At 36.8% G+C, this 14,834-nt stretch overlaps 1 protein-coding gene across 1 annotated transcript; it reads left to right on the forward strand.

The window, feature by feature from the left end:
- The first annotated feature begins 2,748 nt into the window (after positions 1-2,748).
- LOC111790786 (15-cis-phytoene desaturase, chloroplastic/chromoplastic) lies at positions 2,749-12,418 on the forward strand. The gene is made up of 14 exons (XM_023671843.2): positions 2,749-3,358; positions 3,437-3,569; positions 3,659-3,747; positions 4,873-4,930; positions 5,382-5,537; positions 6,454-6,602; positions 7,427-7,546; positions 8,147-8,360; positions 8,453-8,555; positions 8,945-8,992; positions 9,085-9,130; positions 9,960-10,147; positions 10,241-10,403; positions 11,787-12,418. The coding sequence occupies exons 1-14, from the start codon at positions 3,155-3,157 to the stop codon at positions 11,844-11,846; spliced, it is 1,731 nt and encodes a 576-aa protein (XP_023527611.2). The 5' UTR covers positions 2,749-3,154; the 3' UTR covers positions 11,847-12,418.
- Positions 12,419-14,834: the final 2,416 nt, after the last annotated feature.

A 14,834-nucleotide genomic window follows, 5' to 3' on the forward strand; every position in this document is an offset into this window, starting at 1 on the left:
AACGAGTATTTATTTGTTTGTTTATTTATTTAAATTCTTTTTTTTTAATGGTTTTAAAGATTTCAATCTAATAATTTGGTCCCATAGTTTTAGAAGTTTTAATTTAATTTAATTTAATTTATATGATTTAACTAAATCTCAAAGTCGGGTTTAAATAGTAATTTTTTTCATTTGAATATTTATTTATTTTGTATGGAACTAACAAATAGAAAAGTTTATATATTTTTTTTTCCATAGGTGTAATCATCAGAATTAAATTAAAAATTTTAAAATTTTAAAAACCAATTTTTTATCCATCAAAATATTGAAAAATTACTAAATCTCAACCTATATATATATATATATTGCAATCCATTTAGTCATCCAACAACAGTTTATCCTATGGTTATAGACTTATGATTAAATCTGACAAAAACGATGAACTAAAGCATCTAACCACTAATTAAGACATAATAACAAATAAAATGTAAAAAATTTGACTTTCTACGGTTTAATTTAAAAAAAATAAAAGGAAAAAAAAAGTTGGTCAACAAGAAAACATAGATTTTCATTGACTAGGCACTAAATTCTGTGATTTTGACCATCCGCCACAACGAAGAGAGCTTAAACAAAACACATGGGAGAAACTTTCAAAATTCCAGATCCAAAACCAAAACGAAATCGCCTTTCGGTTTGAAAAATCTACCAAACTCATCCAACCCAGCAATGATTCACACACACACAACACGAAGATTCAACACTATGGGGGTGTTTCTGTAGCAACGAGGAGAAAGTACCTGGAAATATCCATGAGTGAGCATCAATTGCAGTCCCAAGCGCGGCGCCATTGCAAGAACACGACCAAGTAAATCAAAGTTCCTTCCTCAACACGAAACCTACGCTTTCCACGACTCTACTTCCCACCAACAATCCCCCACCCATTCGATTTGTCTATAAAATAAAGCCTCTGTCTCTCGCGCATTTCATCGAACACATTCGCTTCGTTTCACCCATACCTTCTCTCAACTTCGTTTTCTCTCAGACATTTCATCGAACACCTTCCCTTCATTTCGCTGTTCAGTTCTCTGAACTCCATTTTCTCTCAGACATATCATCAAACACCTTCCCATAACTTCTCTGAACCGCAATTTCTCTCAGACATATCATCGAACACCTTGCCTTCACTCTACACGCCACTGCAAGCCACAGCCTTCGGACATGAATTTCGGGAAATTGAGTGCGGCTTTGATGATTCTCGTCGTCGTGGTGGCGTTTTTGAGCAATAGCGCCGCCGTGGACGCCGCCAGAGTGGTGCCCGGAGACTTCTCGAGCGTCAGTAACTTGGAGATGTACCCGACGGCGTACGAGCAGGCGAAGAATACGGTGTCGTGTTGGCTCGGCCGCTTGTCGTCCGGCCCCAGCCCCAAAGGTCCCGGCCACTGATTTTCTCACCGCACCATGCCTTCGCCGATGAAGCTCTCTCCCTCTGTTTTCTTTAGATTCATCTTCTTTAATTCTTTACTGTATATTTTTCTGAATTGATTTGATCCATAATTCAATGGCCAAATCAAAGACCGTCTTGAACCCAAATGGTCAAGAATTAGTGTCGCCATAGATTTTATTATTTTCTTTTTCCATCTATTTATTTTTAATTTTATTAATTAATGTAAACTAAACTTTTCTTTATAAAATTTAAATTTTAAATTACTCTAAGATTGAGATATTGATTTGACTCATATTATTTATTACTTGAATCTAACATTAACTCCAGAAATTCTTATGAATTATAAAATTATTGTGAAAAAATAATTTTTTTTCAAACTTATTATTGATATTTTTTTTCCTACATATAATTTTCATTAATATCTAAATTTTATGGATATTCCTGCGATGTCCCACCTTGGTTGGGGGAGGTGAAAACCTTCCCTAGCAGACGCGTTTTAAAGCTTGAGGGGAAGCCTGAAAGAGAAAACCCAAAGAGAACAATACTTGTTAACGATGGATTTGGACCGTTACAAATGGTATCAGAGCCAAACATCGAATTATGTTGGGCCCCAAAATGAGTGGATTTGGCGAGGGTCCCACAACGATTGGAGAAAGAAAAGAGTGTTAGTGAGGGGGGGGGGGGGGGGGGGGCGGTGTCCCATATTGGTCCTAGCAAACGCATCTTAAAGCCTTGAGAGGAAGGCCCAAAAAGGACAATATCGCAGTGGTGGACGTGGGCCATTACAATTTCTGATGACATTTTTCATAAAATTAGGACCTTGGTGTTTCAGATGATTAGAAATCTCCATTTAATATCGTGGTCCGAATGAGACAAGAATTTTCGTTTAAATGGAAAATGGAGTAATACGAAGAGATTTCTCACGTTAGCTAAACGGGATCAAGGATAGAGAATAGATAATTATATTTTTTCGTCTCCGAGCCCATCTCCGACCCGCTCACCTTTTACTATATATGTATATATATTGATTTATTTATTATATTTTTGAATATGAATTATTTGATATATATATGAAGAAAAAGTAAGGAACAAGAATATTCTGTAAGGCAAGCAAAAGGCATTTAGTTGGGAAACGGCCAAACGGCCTTTCCTCACAATGGAAGATAAGAGGCGAAAACGGAAACCGCCCAATTTCAGTATGTGAAAGAAACTGTGTTAGAAACTGCTTTGCACACATCTCCCACTACGACTACGTCTCTTCCAATTCCATTTCCAGTGCTTGCGTACTCTACTCCTCTAATCTACCTCTTTCTCCGCAGGTAACTTACGAATTCTTCGTGGGTTTTCGTCATACCCCTTTTCGTTTTTCTTCTCCGTTTCAATTTCTTAGTTTTCTTTCAATAATTCATCCACTCTGTTCGTAGAATTGAAGTGATCGTTGTGTTTTCATTATAATTTAGAATCGTGGTGGCCGGAGAAGTGGATTTATTGCTCTGGGGTATACTGTTTATGTGCTTCTTTGTGTTTTTGGAGTTCGTATTCAAGCCTTACGCTGAGGAACAAGGCAACTCTGTAAGCCTACAAGTGATTTCTGATCGTAATTCTTGGTTTAATTTCATCCACCGAAGTACTGAAATTCTGGGTCTTCGGTGAATGATTAATTTGGTGGAAGGATTGATTGTTGTGTTCTGAGCTAAGATTTAGTTGTAGGGAGTGGGGGTTTTGGGTGAAATGTCACTATGTGGGTCTGTCTCTGCTCTGAACTTGAGGTGGGAAAAGAGTATCTCAAAATCAACCACCAGGTGCTGTTCTCCCTCAAGTTGTGAGAAAAGCAATGGTTTAGCATTTTGGGGTAGTGAGTTTGTGGGTGAGGGCTTGAAAGTTTCTGGCAGATATGTTAATAGGAAACTATCTAAGGGAACTCTACAACTAAAGGTTGGTCCTCGACTATTTCGTTTCTCGTGTTGTTGTTGAATGGAATTAGATATTGTTAGCTTGTTTTTTCGTGAACAGGTCGTTTGTGTGGATTACCCTAGACCACAGATAGATGATACTGCTAATTTCCTTGAAGCAGCGTCGTTATCTGCTAGCTTTCGTGCTTCTGCACGCCCCAGTAAACCGTTGAAAATTGTGATTGCTGGTGCAGGTCAGGAACTCTCCATGCCTAGTTTGATAACAAAATGTGTTCTCTTTTCTTTATATGTAATGGTATAATCGTGTTTTTAAACTCTATAGGATTGGCTGGTTTATCGACAGCAAAATATTTGGCCGATGCCGGCCACAAACCTGTTTTACTAGAAGCTCGAGATGTTTTAGGTGGGAAGGTATGCTTGCTGGAAGTAATATTGTTTGCTTATTAACTCTTTTACAGACTATCTATTTTGCCATAAATTGTCTACTTCCTAACCCCTCCCCTACGTCGTTGTACTTATAAGTTACAACGGTCGTGTGAGGTCATTCCATGCACGAATTACGATTACCCCAATTGTACCTTTTTCTTTTCCTTCTAAGTAGACTTGGAGTTCAGTGTGTCTATCATTTCGAGATGCAAGGACTCATTTTGAGATGCAAAGTGGAGGTCAAGGTGGTTTGTACAGGCCTATGAGCATGCTGTAGTTGGGAACCATCTTTATGTAATTTATTTAATATATATTTTGACAGCCATACTATCTCTTTATCCTATTCCTACCCCCTTTTTCGCTCCTTTTATCAAACCTAAACAAGTTTGTTGTTCTTAAGTTTCAAAAATGAAAAAAAAGGGGTTATATTGTTATATATCATGACAATATTCTATTCAAATTTATCATTGAGGCAGTTCTACAGATTTTATTGTAAGAATGTGAGATCACACATCGGTTGGGGAGGAGAACGAAACACCCTTTAAAAGGGTGTGTAAACCTCTCCCTAGCAGACGCGTTTTAAAAACCTTGAGGGGAAGCCTGAAAGGGAAAGCCCAAAGAAGACAATATCTGCTAGCGGTAGGCTTGAGCTGTTACAAATGGTATCAGAGCCAGACACTGGGTGATGTGTCAGCGAGGACTTTGGGTCTTGAAGGGGGGTGGACACCAAACGGTGTGCCAGCGAGGACACTGGGCCTCGAAGGGGGGTGGATTGTGAAATCTCCCATCGATTGGAAAGAGGAACGAGCGCCAGCGAGGATGCTGGGCCCGAGGAGAGGGGGGGGGGGGGGGAGTGGATTGTGAGGTCCCACATCGGTTGGAGATGGGAACGAAGCATTCTTTATAAGGTTGTAGAAACTTCTCCCTAGCATACGCGTTTTAAAAACTTTGAAGGGAAGCTCGAAAGGGAAAGCCCAAAGAGGACAATATTTGTTAACGGTGGGCTTGGGCCGTTACAAAGAATAACTTTTAAACCATACTTGGTTGTTTTCATAGGTCGTAAGGAATTATGATTTTTCCTATTAAATTTTGTTCACTCTTTCTTTGTAGGTAGCTGCTTGGAAAGATAACGACGGAGACTGGTACGAGACTGGCCTGCACATATTTTGTAAGTATTATCCAGATAATCAATATTTCTAGTGCTATGATCAGTTGATGTTAGAAACTAGTCTTGTTTTCTTTTGATTCCCGAACTATTCTTATAGTTCAGTTTGGTTTTCAAAACCTTTTTTCTACCATCATCAAAACTGTTGCATGACGAAGCTTCCTAGTCCTTTCTTTTTTGAAGAACTCAGATATGAGGTTAGCCTTCGATCATTATGTTTGATAATCTATAGTATTCTCCACATGTATGTAAATGAATATATTACCATAATTGCCATTTCTATTTCTAAAACTGTCTTGTACCTGATAAAAAACTAATGTCAATGATACAACCGGAAATTTTCCTATTCAAAGAAGTTATACATCCAGCTATTTATAGACCTTTAGATATGTTATATCTCGTTTGCATGAGATGCTAATTTCTGACCTTTTCTTTGTTTATTCTTGCTTAAAAGTTGGGGCTTATCCCAATGTGCAGAACTTGTTTGGAGAGCTTGGAATCAATGACCGATTGCAGTGGAAGGAACATTCAATGATATTTGCTATGCCAAACAAGCCGGGGGAGTTCAGTCGATTTGATTTCCCTGATGTACTTCCTGCACCCATAAATGGTAAGACTGCACACATTGTACGAATGTGCTGAAATAAGCTTTATGCCGCTGAGAGGGTGTGAGATCCCACATCGGTTGGAGAGGGGAACAAAACATTCTTTATAAAGGTGTGAAAACCTCTCCCTAGCATACGCATTTTAAAAACCTTGAGGGAAACCCCGAAAGGGAAAATCCAAAGAGGACAATTTCTGCTAGCGGTGGGTTTGGGCTGTTACAAATGGTATCAGAGCCAGACACCGGATGATGTGTCAACGAGGACGTTGAGCCCTGAAGGGGTGGACATCGGGCAGTGTGCCAACAAGGAAGTTAGGCACCGAAGGGGGGTGTATTGTGAGATCTCACATCAATTGGAGAGAGGAACGAGTGTCAGTGAGGACGCTGGGTCTAGGGGGGTGGATTGTGAGATCCCACATCGGTTGGAGAGGGAACGAATCATTCTTTGTAAGGGTGTGGAAACCTCTCCCTAGCAGACGCGTTTTAAAAACCTTGAGGGGAAGCCTGAAAGGGAAAGCCCAAAGAGGACTAATCCTGATTTGCAATGATGAAACTTCTTATAACATGTACTGTAGCGTGGTTCACTCAGCTAGCTAGTTGGTCTGTTGGAACTATTTTTAGATTTGTTTGATAATTTACCTCACAAAGTTCTTGAATAAGTATATGCCTTAGAGCTATAATGGTTACTTGGGGTCGTTTTGCGAAATTCCTTCTCTCTCTTTGACAATGAATGTCATATCATCTTGTGCTGAATTGATGTAACGCCCTGTGCGTTCTGAATGTGAGTCGCACAGTCTACCGATGATGCTGGTTGTATGCATTTCTTTATTTGATAAATCATCATTTTGTTTCCTTTGGTCTCTGGAAATATTTTATGTTACCAGTAATTCAGGTTTCCTAAAACTTTGAGAATTGATGACAGGGATATGGGCCATTTTAAGGAACAACGAGATGCTTACTTGGCCAGAGAAAATTAAATTTGCGATTGGGCTCCTGCCGGCAATGCTTGGTGGGCAATCATATGTTGAGGCTCAAGATAATTTAACTGTGCAAGAGTGGATGAGAAGTCAGGTATGATTAGCATGCCATACTATTTGATTGAATCTCTGAGCAGCACACACTGAAAGAAACTTTCAGATTCTAGGTGATACAATTGCCAATGGGAATCTCCAAAAGCTGAATTTTAGATTATGGTAGCTAGCTTCCCTCGAGGTTTTAAAACGCGTCTGCTAGGGAGAGGTTTCCACACCCTTATAAAGGATGCTTCGTTCTCCTCCCCAACCGATGTGAGATCTCACAATCCACCTCTTTCGGGGCCCAGCGTCCTCGTTCACACTCGTTCCCTTCTCCAATTGATGTGGGACCCCCAATCTACCCCCCTTCGGGGCTCAGCCTTCTTGTTGGCACATCGCCCGGTGTCTGGCTCTGATACCATTTGTAGCAGCCCAAGCCCACCGCCAGTAGATATTGTCATTTTTTAACATTCCCTTCTGGGCTTCCCCTCGAGGTTTTAAAATGCGTTTGCTAGGGAGAGGTTTCCACACTCTTATAAACGATGCTTCATTCTCCTCCCCAACCGATGTGAGATCTTACACTTATGCTTAATGAACAAGTACTCCGGTCTCCATGACCTCATTACACATGATAGATTATGAAGAGAAAATTGCAAACAAGGGTTCTGATAATGTCGATTTTACAGTGGGATAAAGTTCAAAGATAGAATCTAGCTTTAGATCTTTCCATCATCAACAAAAACAGGGCGCCAGAAGTGAATTAGGCTGTTGACCAAAATTTACAAATATAGCCAGAAAAATATTGCGGGAGAAAACTTTTCATTTGTTAGCTATTTGGAGTATTTACTAACTGTGTTGACATTTATTTTTTCTGTTTTCCAGGGAGTACCTGATCGTGTAACAACTGAGGTGTTTATTGCCATGTCAAAGGCTCTAAACTTCATTAACCCCGATGAACTTTCTATGCAATGCATTTTGATTGCTTTGAATCGATTTCTTCAGGTATGATTAGCTCTTTGCGCAATAAGACTATTGAATTGATTTCTTTTGATAGCTTTATGGAATTGGTTCTCTTTAATGCTCTTCATTGGTGTAAATGATCACACCTTTACTGGTATAAATTTTCACTCCCTTATCAAGTTTTTGAACGATGTAATGAAAAGAGACTAATACTCAAAGATATAAACTCGAGAAGTGAGTAAACAAAAGCAAAAAAAAAAAAAGGAAATATAAAGGCACTCCAGTGAAAACCCCATGAACAGCTTGAATAGGAATGCCAAGACGAAGCCTTCAGATGAGCTAATTCGAAACCTTCATATGCTTCTTTGGTGCGAACTTTATCAATTAATCACATGAATTAGATAAATGGATGATCTAAACAGTTCAATTATTTCAGTTTCCGCTCCCTCTACGACGTTTTGTCGTACCGTTATGTATTTTTCCTAACTATTTGGTTTCAAAACAAATTTGATGAATTAGTTAGTATCTTAATACCTCTACATGCTGGCTGTCATTGAAATCGTGGCAACTCGTCGAGAATTGAATTATGAATTTTACTTATGATCTGAGCCTCACTAATTCTCTTACTTGTAACTCCTGCAGGAGAAGCATGGCTCAAAGATGGCTTTCTTAGATGGAAATCCACCTGAGAGACTTTGTGAGCCGATTGTCGAGCATATTCAGTCATTGGGTGGTGAAGTACGGCTTAATTCAAGGATACAAAAAATTGAGTTAAACAATGATGGAACAGTGAAGAGGTTCTTGTTAAACGATGGGAGTGTCATTGAAGGAGATGCTTATGTATTTGCCACTCCTGGTAAGTAACATAATTTTTGGTGAAATCTTATATGCATAATTATATTATATCTTTTCATTTCACTTAAAATGATATGCATCTATCCTGCGCAGTCGATATCCTGAAGCTTCTTCTACCTAATGACTGGAAAGAGATCCCGTACTTCAAAAAGCTGGACAAATTAGTTGGAGTTCCAGTTATCAATGTCCACATATGGTAGGATATGCTAGATCATGACTCGAATGACTACGAAAAATCTAAATGGACTAGCTTTCCAAGATTATTATGACATCTGATCTTGTACAGTAAGCTCTCCCACCGCCACCAGCGGAAGCAAGCTAGTTCCCCATGTTGGTTGCCCATGCTCAAGTTGTGTGGAGCTATGTGGTGGGAACGTTTCCTAAATGTAGACTCTCAAGTCTCGAACAGTTCCAAGTTCGTTAAGGAATTTGAGTTCGTTAAAGATGTTTATAAGATGACGAGAGCTTAACTGGGATACCCTAATCATTCTCCGTGGCGATTAATTTATGAGTGTTAAGATATATAAACATGGGACATGTGCTTTTATATTATCAGTAATTTGGTGATATTGTTTTTCTTTGCAGGTTTGACCGGAAACTGAAGAATACATATGATCACTTACTTTTTAGCAGGTTCTTTGTTTATTAAGATTACATGAAATCAGGTACTTCTATTGGTTTTACACTTGAAACTAAGTATATTCTATTTCATTATCTGAATGCAGGAGTCCGCTTCTTAGTGTTTATGCTGACATGTCGGTTACATGTAAGGTATGATTGCAACTATGTAAATACTTGCAGATTATTTTTGTCATTCAAGCAAGATATATGCTATTCCTTTATTCTATGCATATCAATAATATCGGTTTTCGATAGTTCGGTTCAGGTTAGATATTTCCCTTACTTTCATCTTTTGATAAAGGAATTACAAAAAGTTATCAAATTTGGTTTGTGCTGTAAGAACCTTTTTTTAAAACAAGAAACAGCTTCCCATTGATAAAAAATGGAAAGGAAAAAGCTCTAACTCTAAAGCACACGTAATGTGAGATCCTACGTCAGTTGGAGAGGAGAACGAAAGGAAAGCCTAAAAAGAACAATATCTACTAGCGGGTGTGTTGGACACCGGGCGATGTGCCAACGAGGACACTAAGCTCTGAAGGAGGGTGGACATCGGGCGGTGTGCCATTTAGGATGTTGGGCCCTGAAGCGGGGTGGATTGTGAGATCTCACGCGATTGGAGAGGGGAACGAGTGCCAGCAAGGACGCGTGGCCCTGAAGGGGAGTGGATTGTGAGATCCCACATCGGTTGGAGAGGGGAACGAAGCATTCTTTATAAGGGTGTGAAAACCTCTCCCTAGCAGATGCGTTTTAAAACCTTGAGGGGAAGCCCGGAAGGGAAAGCCCAAAGAGAACAATATCTGCTAGCGATGGGCTTGGACCATTACACTAAAACAACAACCACAACAGTTGATCAACTTGTTTAGATCAACTTGTTGCTGATTCCTTTCTAATTGACCGCATCTTTCGGAGCTTTTTCTATCCTCGTCTCTGGCAGTTTAGTATTCTCAGCGGTAATATTCCCCTTGCTTCTCTGATACAGGAATATTACAACCCAAACCAGTCCATGTTGGAACTAGTCTTTGCACCTGCAGAAGAGTGGATTTCCCGGAGCGACTCGGAAATTATTGATGCCACAATGATGGAACTAGCTAAACTATTTCCTGATGAAATTTCTGCTGATCAGAGCAAAGCTAAGATTATGAAGTACCACGTTGTTAAAACCCCAAGGTAAACATAGAATCAGTAACTTAAGAGTCTGTTTAGTCTTTTCTAGAATAAATTCGATATATTTACGACTCCTTAATTTGATATTGGTTACAGGTCTGTTTATAAGACTGTTCCCGACTGTGAACCCTGTCGCCCCTTACAACGATCTCCTATCGAGGGATTTTATTTAGCTGGTGACTACACGAAACAGAAGTATTTAGCTTCCATGGAAGGTGCTGTTCTTTCGGGAAAGTTTTGCGCACAGGCTATTGTGAAGGTAATTTCCCTGATCACCTTGTTATATAGGGAAAACGTAGGATACGTATACTTGATGTTAGTTTTACCTGCATTGTTGAAGCTTAGGAAGATGAATACGTGTATGGTCGAATTACTACGTAGACAAATGAACTTACCTTCCATTGGGAAAGACGTACCTCCTAAACATCCGAATCGTGTGTCCTTTCCCTAGAGTGTATTTTCTAGCCATTTTAGCTACAAGTGTTCATACTCAAGGTAGAATTCGGAAAAGAAATCCTTCCATTATTTGTGTTGTAAGGATGTGGAAACTCTGAAAGTTTATAGATTTTTGGCTGCAATATCTATCGTCAAAAGGACATTGTGGACTGTTTTGGAAGTGTTTTCAGGTTTGGTGGGTCAAAGACAAAGCGCTTATAACTACGAAAGGACGTTGAACCTTGCCATCACTAGCCTGATAGGGTCAAGTCCAATAATTGTATCCGTCCATTGTATATTTATTTTAGTAAAATGATTTATATATTTTAGGAATAAAGGTATCTAGATATTTTAAGAAAATGATCTTGGTATTTTATACCTAGTTATTGGAAAAAGATATAGATATCTTAGGAACAGATTGACTGACCCCTCCACCTTACTTAGGTTTTCATCTCAAGAAATACAAAGCACATAGTGCAGTAGTTTCTACAGAGTTTCTTGTAATCTCTTCTCAATTGGTGTTAATAAAAAATGTGAGTGTTTCCTACAAAGAGTTATGTTCAACAATCTGGTATCAAAGTCATGCCCTTAACTTAGTTATGTCAATAGAATCCTCAAATGTCGAACAAATAAGTTGCGAGCCTCAAAGGTGTAGTCAAAAGTGACTCAAGTGTGAAACAAAGGGTGTACTTTGTTCGAGGACTCCAAAGAAAAAGTCGAGTCTCGATTGAGGGGAAGTTGTTCGAAGGCTCCATAGGCCTCAAGGGAGGCTCTATAATATACTTTGCTCAAAATGAGGATTGTGGAGGATTGTTGGGAGAGGAGTCCCACGTCGGCTAATTAAGGGGTTGATCATAGGATTATTAAGTAAGGAATACTATCTCTATTGGTATAACCAAAAGCAAAGTCACGAGAGTTTATGCTCAAAGTGGATAAAATATCATACTATTGTGGAGGATCGTAGTTCCAAAGAGTGGTTACATAGGAAACAAATGATGACTACTAGAATTCTGACCATCTCTTGGTGAATGTACTTAGTACCTGGCCTCTAATCAAAGTGCTACTCTGACTTTTGTAACTATGAAAGTTTTTCTATTATAATCTCCTTGTAACTCGTGATTATTTTTCATTAACAACAAGAAAAGGAAGAAAAAAAAATATATTGATCATATGCATTCATATCGATGCCATGTATTGCATATTGCAGGATTATGAAATGCTAGTAGCTCGAGAGAAAAGACGGGTCGCCGAGGCTGGTGTTCATTGACAACAACTTCAAAGTAATTTTGGAAGAAGATAAACAATACCAGTAATGTTTTTGCTTTTAGATATGACATTGATGGGCGAGTTTAACATTATGATGTCTATTATGTCTACAAGTTCAACAAGTAACCGAACACAAATTGTTCCTTATTGACATTTACTTTTCTTTAATGACTGCAAAAAGGACATCGAAAAAACCTTTTCCAACGAGAAAAATAGTTGTGAACAATAGCATAAGTAGATCATCGTTGGGAGAGTTTCTGCTAATATAAGGATGTAGTGTCAGTAAAAGCCATAGCCCCGCATTTGTCCTCGTCCCGTTCATCCGTCGAGAAGGGTTTCTCAAGGAAAATCATTAACAAACAATGTCGCGATGTGAAAACTCGTCGTGGAATAGATAATGAGAGAAGAGTAGAAACCAAATAATGAAGGTTTGAAAGAGGATTCCTTCTTCACTTTTGCAGTCATTAAAGAAAAGTAAAAGTCAATAAAGAAATCTCTTTGCATTCCTTTATTTTCTTTTTTCAACGGGGATTCTCATCTCTATGTGACAATAAATATGATGATTTTATATTTTTCTTGGGATATAGAAATATATTTAAATAAATGACTCGAACAACCTATACAACCTAACACAAAATTTTATGGTTGGATTGAATTGGACTCATGATTTAACGAGAGCTGTTTGAATTGAAAATTTACAACTCGAACAGTTAAGTCAGGTAAAAAAGTTTACAACCCACTAACACCCGGTTTATGGTTATTATGTTATAAGGTAATAATGTCGTAAGACATATTAAATAATTTTCTTTACAAAAAATTGTTTTATTAAGAAAAAGAAAATGAAAGACTGATCATATGAATGAGTTGTTGGAGATTCCAAATGAAATGGCTATTTACTAAATTGCCCTCATAATTCCAATTATTTCCATTAATTTTTTGATTAAGCTAAAAAATTGTGGGTCAAGAGGGGAGGGTGCTTTTGTACAAAAGCCAATGAATGCCTAATTTTTCATCACTAAATTAAATTCATATAATTATTACAGCTAATGGAAGGAATCAATGCACACTTTTTTTTTTCTTCTTTTTCTTCTCTTTATTTTTATTTTTTTAATTTTGATTCCTAATAATCAAAAGCTTTATGTATTTTATGTTATTTATAAATTTATTTTATTTATCAACATTAAAATAATTTCTTTTTATTTATTCTCTCTCTCTCTCTCTTTTTTTTTTTTTATAAATAAACTTTATGTAGGGTCCCTTACAAAAAAAATAAATAGATAATTAAAACTATACTTTAACAATTATATATTAATTAATTGATATTGTCCATTTGACAAGTTGTTTAGAGCGGTTGTTAAAGATATTTAGCCTTAAATTATGGTTTACTGTATGTATCATATTTGACCGTTTATTATAGACAAATATCTAGATATTTAACATATTTTGTATTCATTTATTATTATTTTCGTATCATTTGTAATTTATCATATTTCTCTATTAGGTAAATGATTATAAAGAATATTTTTAAAGATTTTTTAATCATAATTTCCTATTGTTAGACTCAATCTCATCATGATTTTAGTTTATTCTTTTGACCATTAAAAAAAAAAAATTATTGTCTCTTCGGTTTTAATATTTTAAACTTAATCAATTGGACACCAAAAATTAAAAAATTAAAAATTAAAAAGTAGATGCCCTCTCGTTTATAATTAAATAATTTTCTCACATTTGAATATTTTTCTAAAACTAATTAATTTATTTTTTGGTTTTTGACATTTTCTTTAATTTTTAATAAAATTGGCATAGCATTCCTCTGTACAGCCACGTGTCAATGACGTGACATTTTTGACATTCGAGTTATTTTTTTCATTAAAGAAAATGTCATCATTATAATTTTTACTTTATGTTTCGAAATTTCCTTAATTTCATCAAAATGTCGAAATTCTGCCCAATTTGTAAATAAGTAAATATTAAAATTAATTTTTATTTTTATTTTAAAATTTTGGGTAAATAAATTTAAAGATTAAATTATCATAAAATTTTATTAATTTTTTATTTTGAAACCTAGAAATTAGAAAATTAAAAGTTCTTGTCATAATAATTTTAAAAGGGTCTTAAAAACTCCAGTCAAAATTGGTTATTAGTTTTCAATAATTATTTAATTATTAAATTTGACTGTGTTTTAAATTTTTTTTATAAAGTGAAGAAAAGTCAACTTTGTAAAAAAAAACCTTAAATTATATTTAATATTATTTAAGATACTAAAAATTAGGGATGAAATTTTCCATCATATTCTTCCCTCTTCATTTAATCCCACAAAATTTTGTTTTTTTTTTTTCTTTTTAAGATATAATTATTAGGATATTAAATTAAACTCTTTGAATTAATTGGAATTAAAACACTTTTTTCTAAAATAAAGAAATTATCGACTCTCTCCTTAAATGTTATTAATGCATGGTTGTTCTGTTTGGACTTTCCCTATCAGACTTTCCCTTAAGGCTTTAAAACGCGTATGCTAAGGGAAGGTTTCCACACCCTTATAAATGGTGTTTTGTTCTCCTCCCAACCAATGTGGGACATCACAATCCACCCCCTTCGAGGCCCAGCATCCTCGCTGGCACTCTTTCCTTCCTCTAATCAATGTGTGACCGCCACCAAATCCACCCTTCTTCGAGCCCAGTGTCTTTACTGGCACACCGTTACGTGTCTACCCCCTTCAAGAAACAGCGAGAAGGCTGATACATTGTCTGGTGTCTAGCTCTGATACCATTAGAATTGTGATATCCCACATTGGTTGGAGAGGAGAACAAAACACCATTTATAAAGGTGTGGAAACCTTCCCCTAGCAGACTCGTTTTAAAGCCTTGAGGGGAAGCCCGAAAGGAGAAGCCCAAAAAAGACAATATTTACTAGCTCTGGATCTAGACAGTTACATCATAATTACTTATACTTTAATGTCATGCAAATAAAATTTTAAGAAATTCGCCAA

This window comes from Cucurbita pepo, chromosome 3 (genome assembly GCF_057944985.1).
Source record: "Cucurbita pepo subsp. pepo isolate OVF chromosome 3, ASM5794498v1, whole genome shotgun sequence".
Classification (NCBI taxonomy): domain Eukaryota; kingdom Viridiplantae; phylum Streptophyta; class Magnoliopsida; order Cucurbitales; family Cucurbitaceae; genus Cucurbita; species Cucurbita pepo.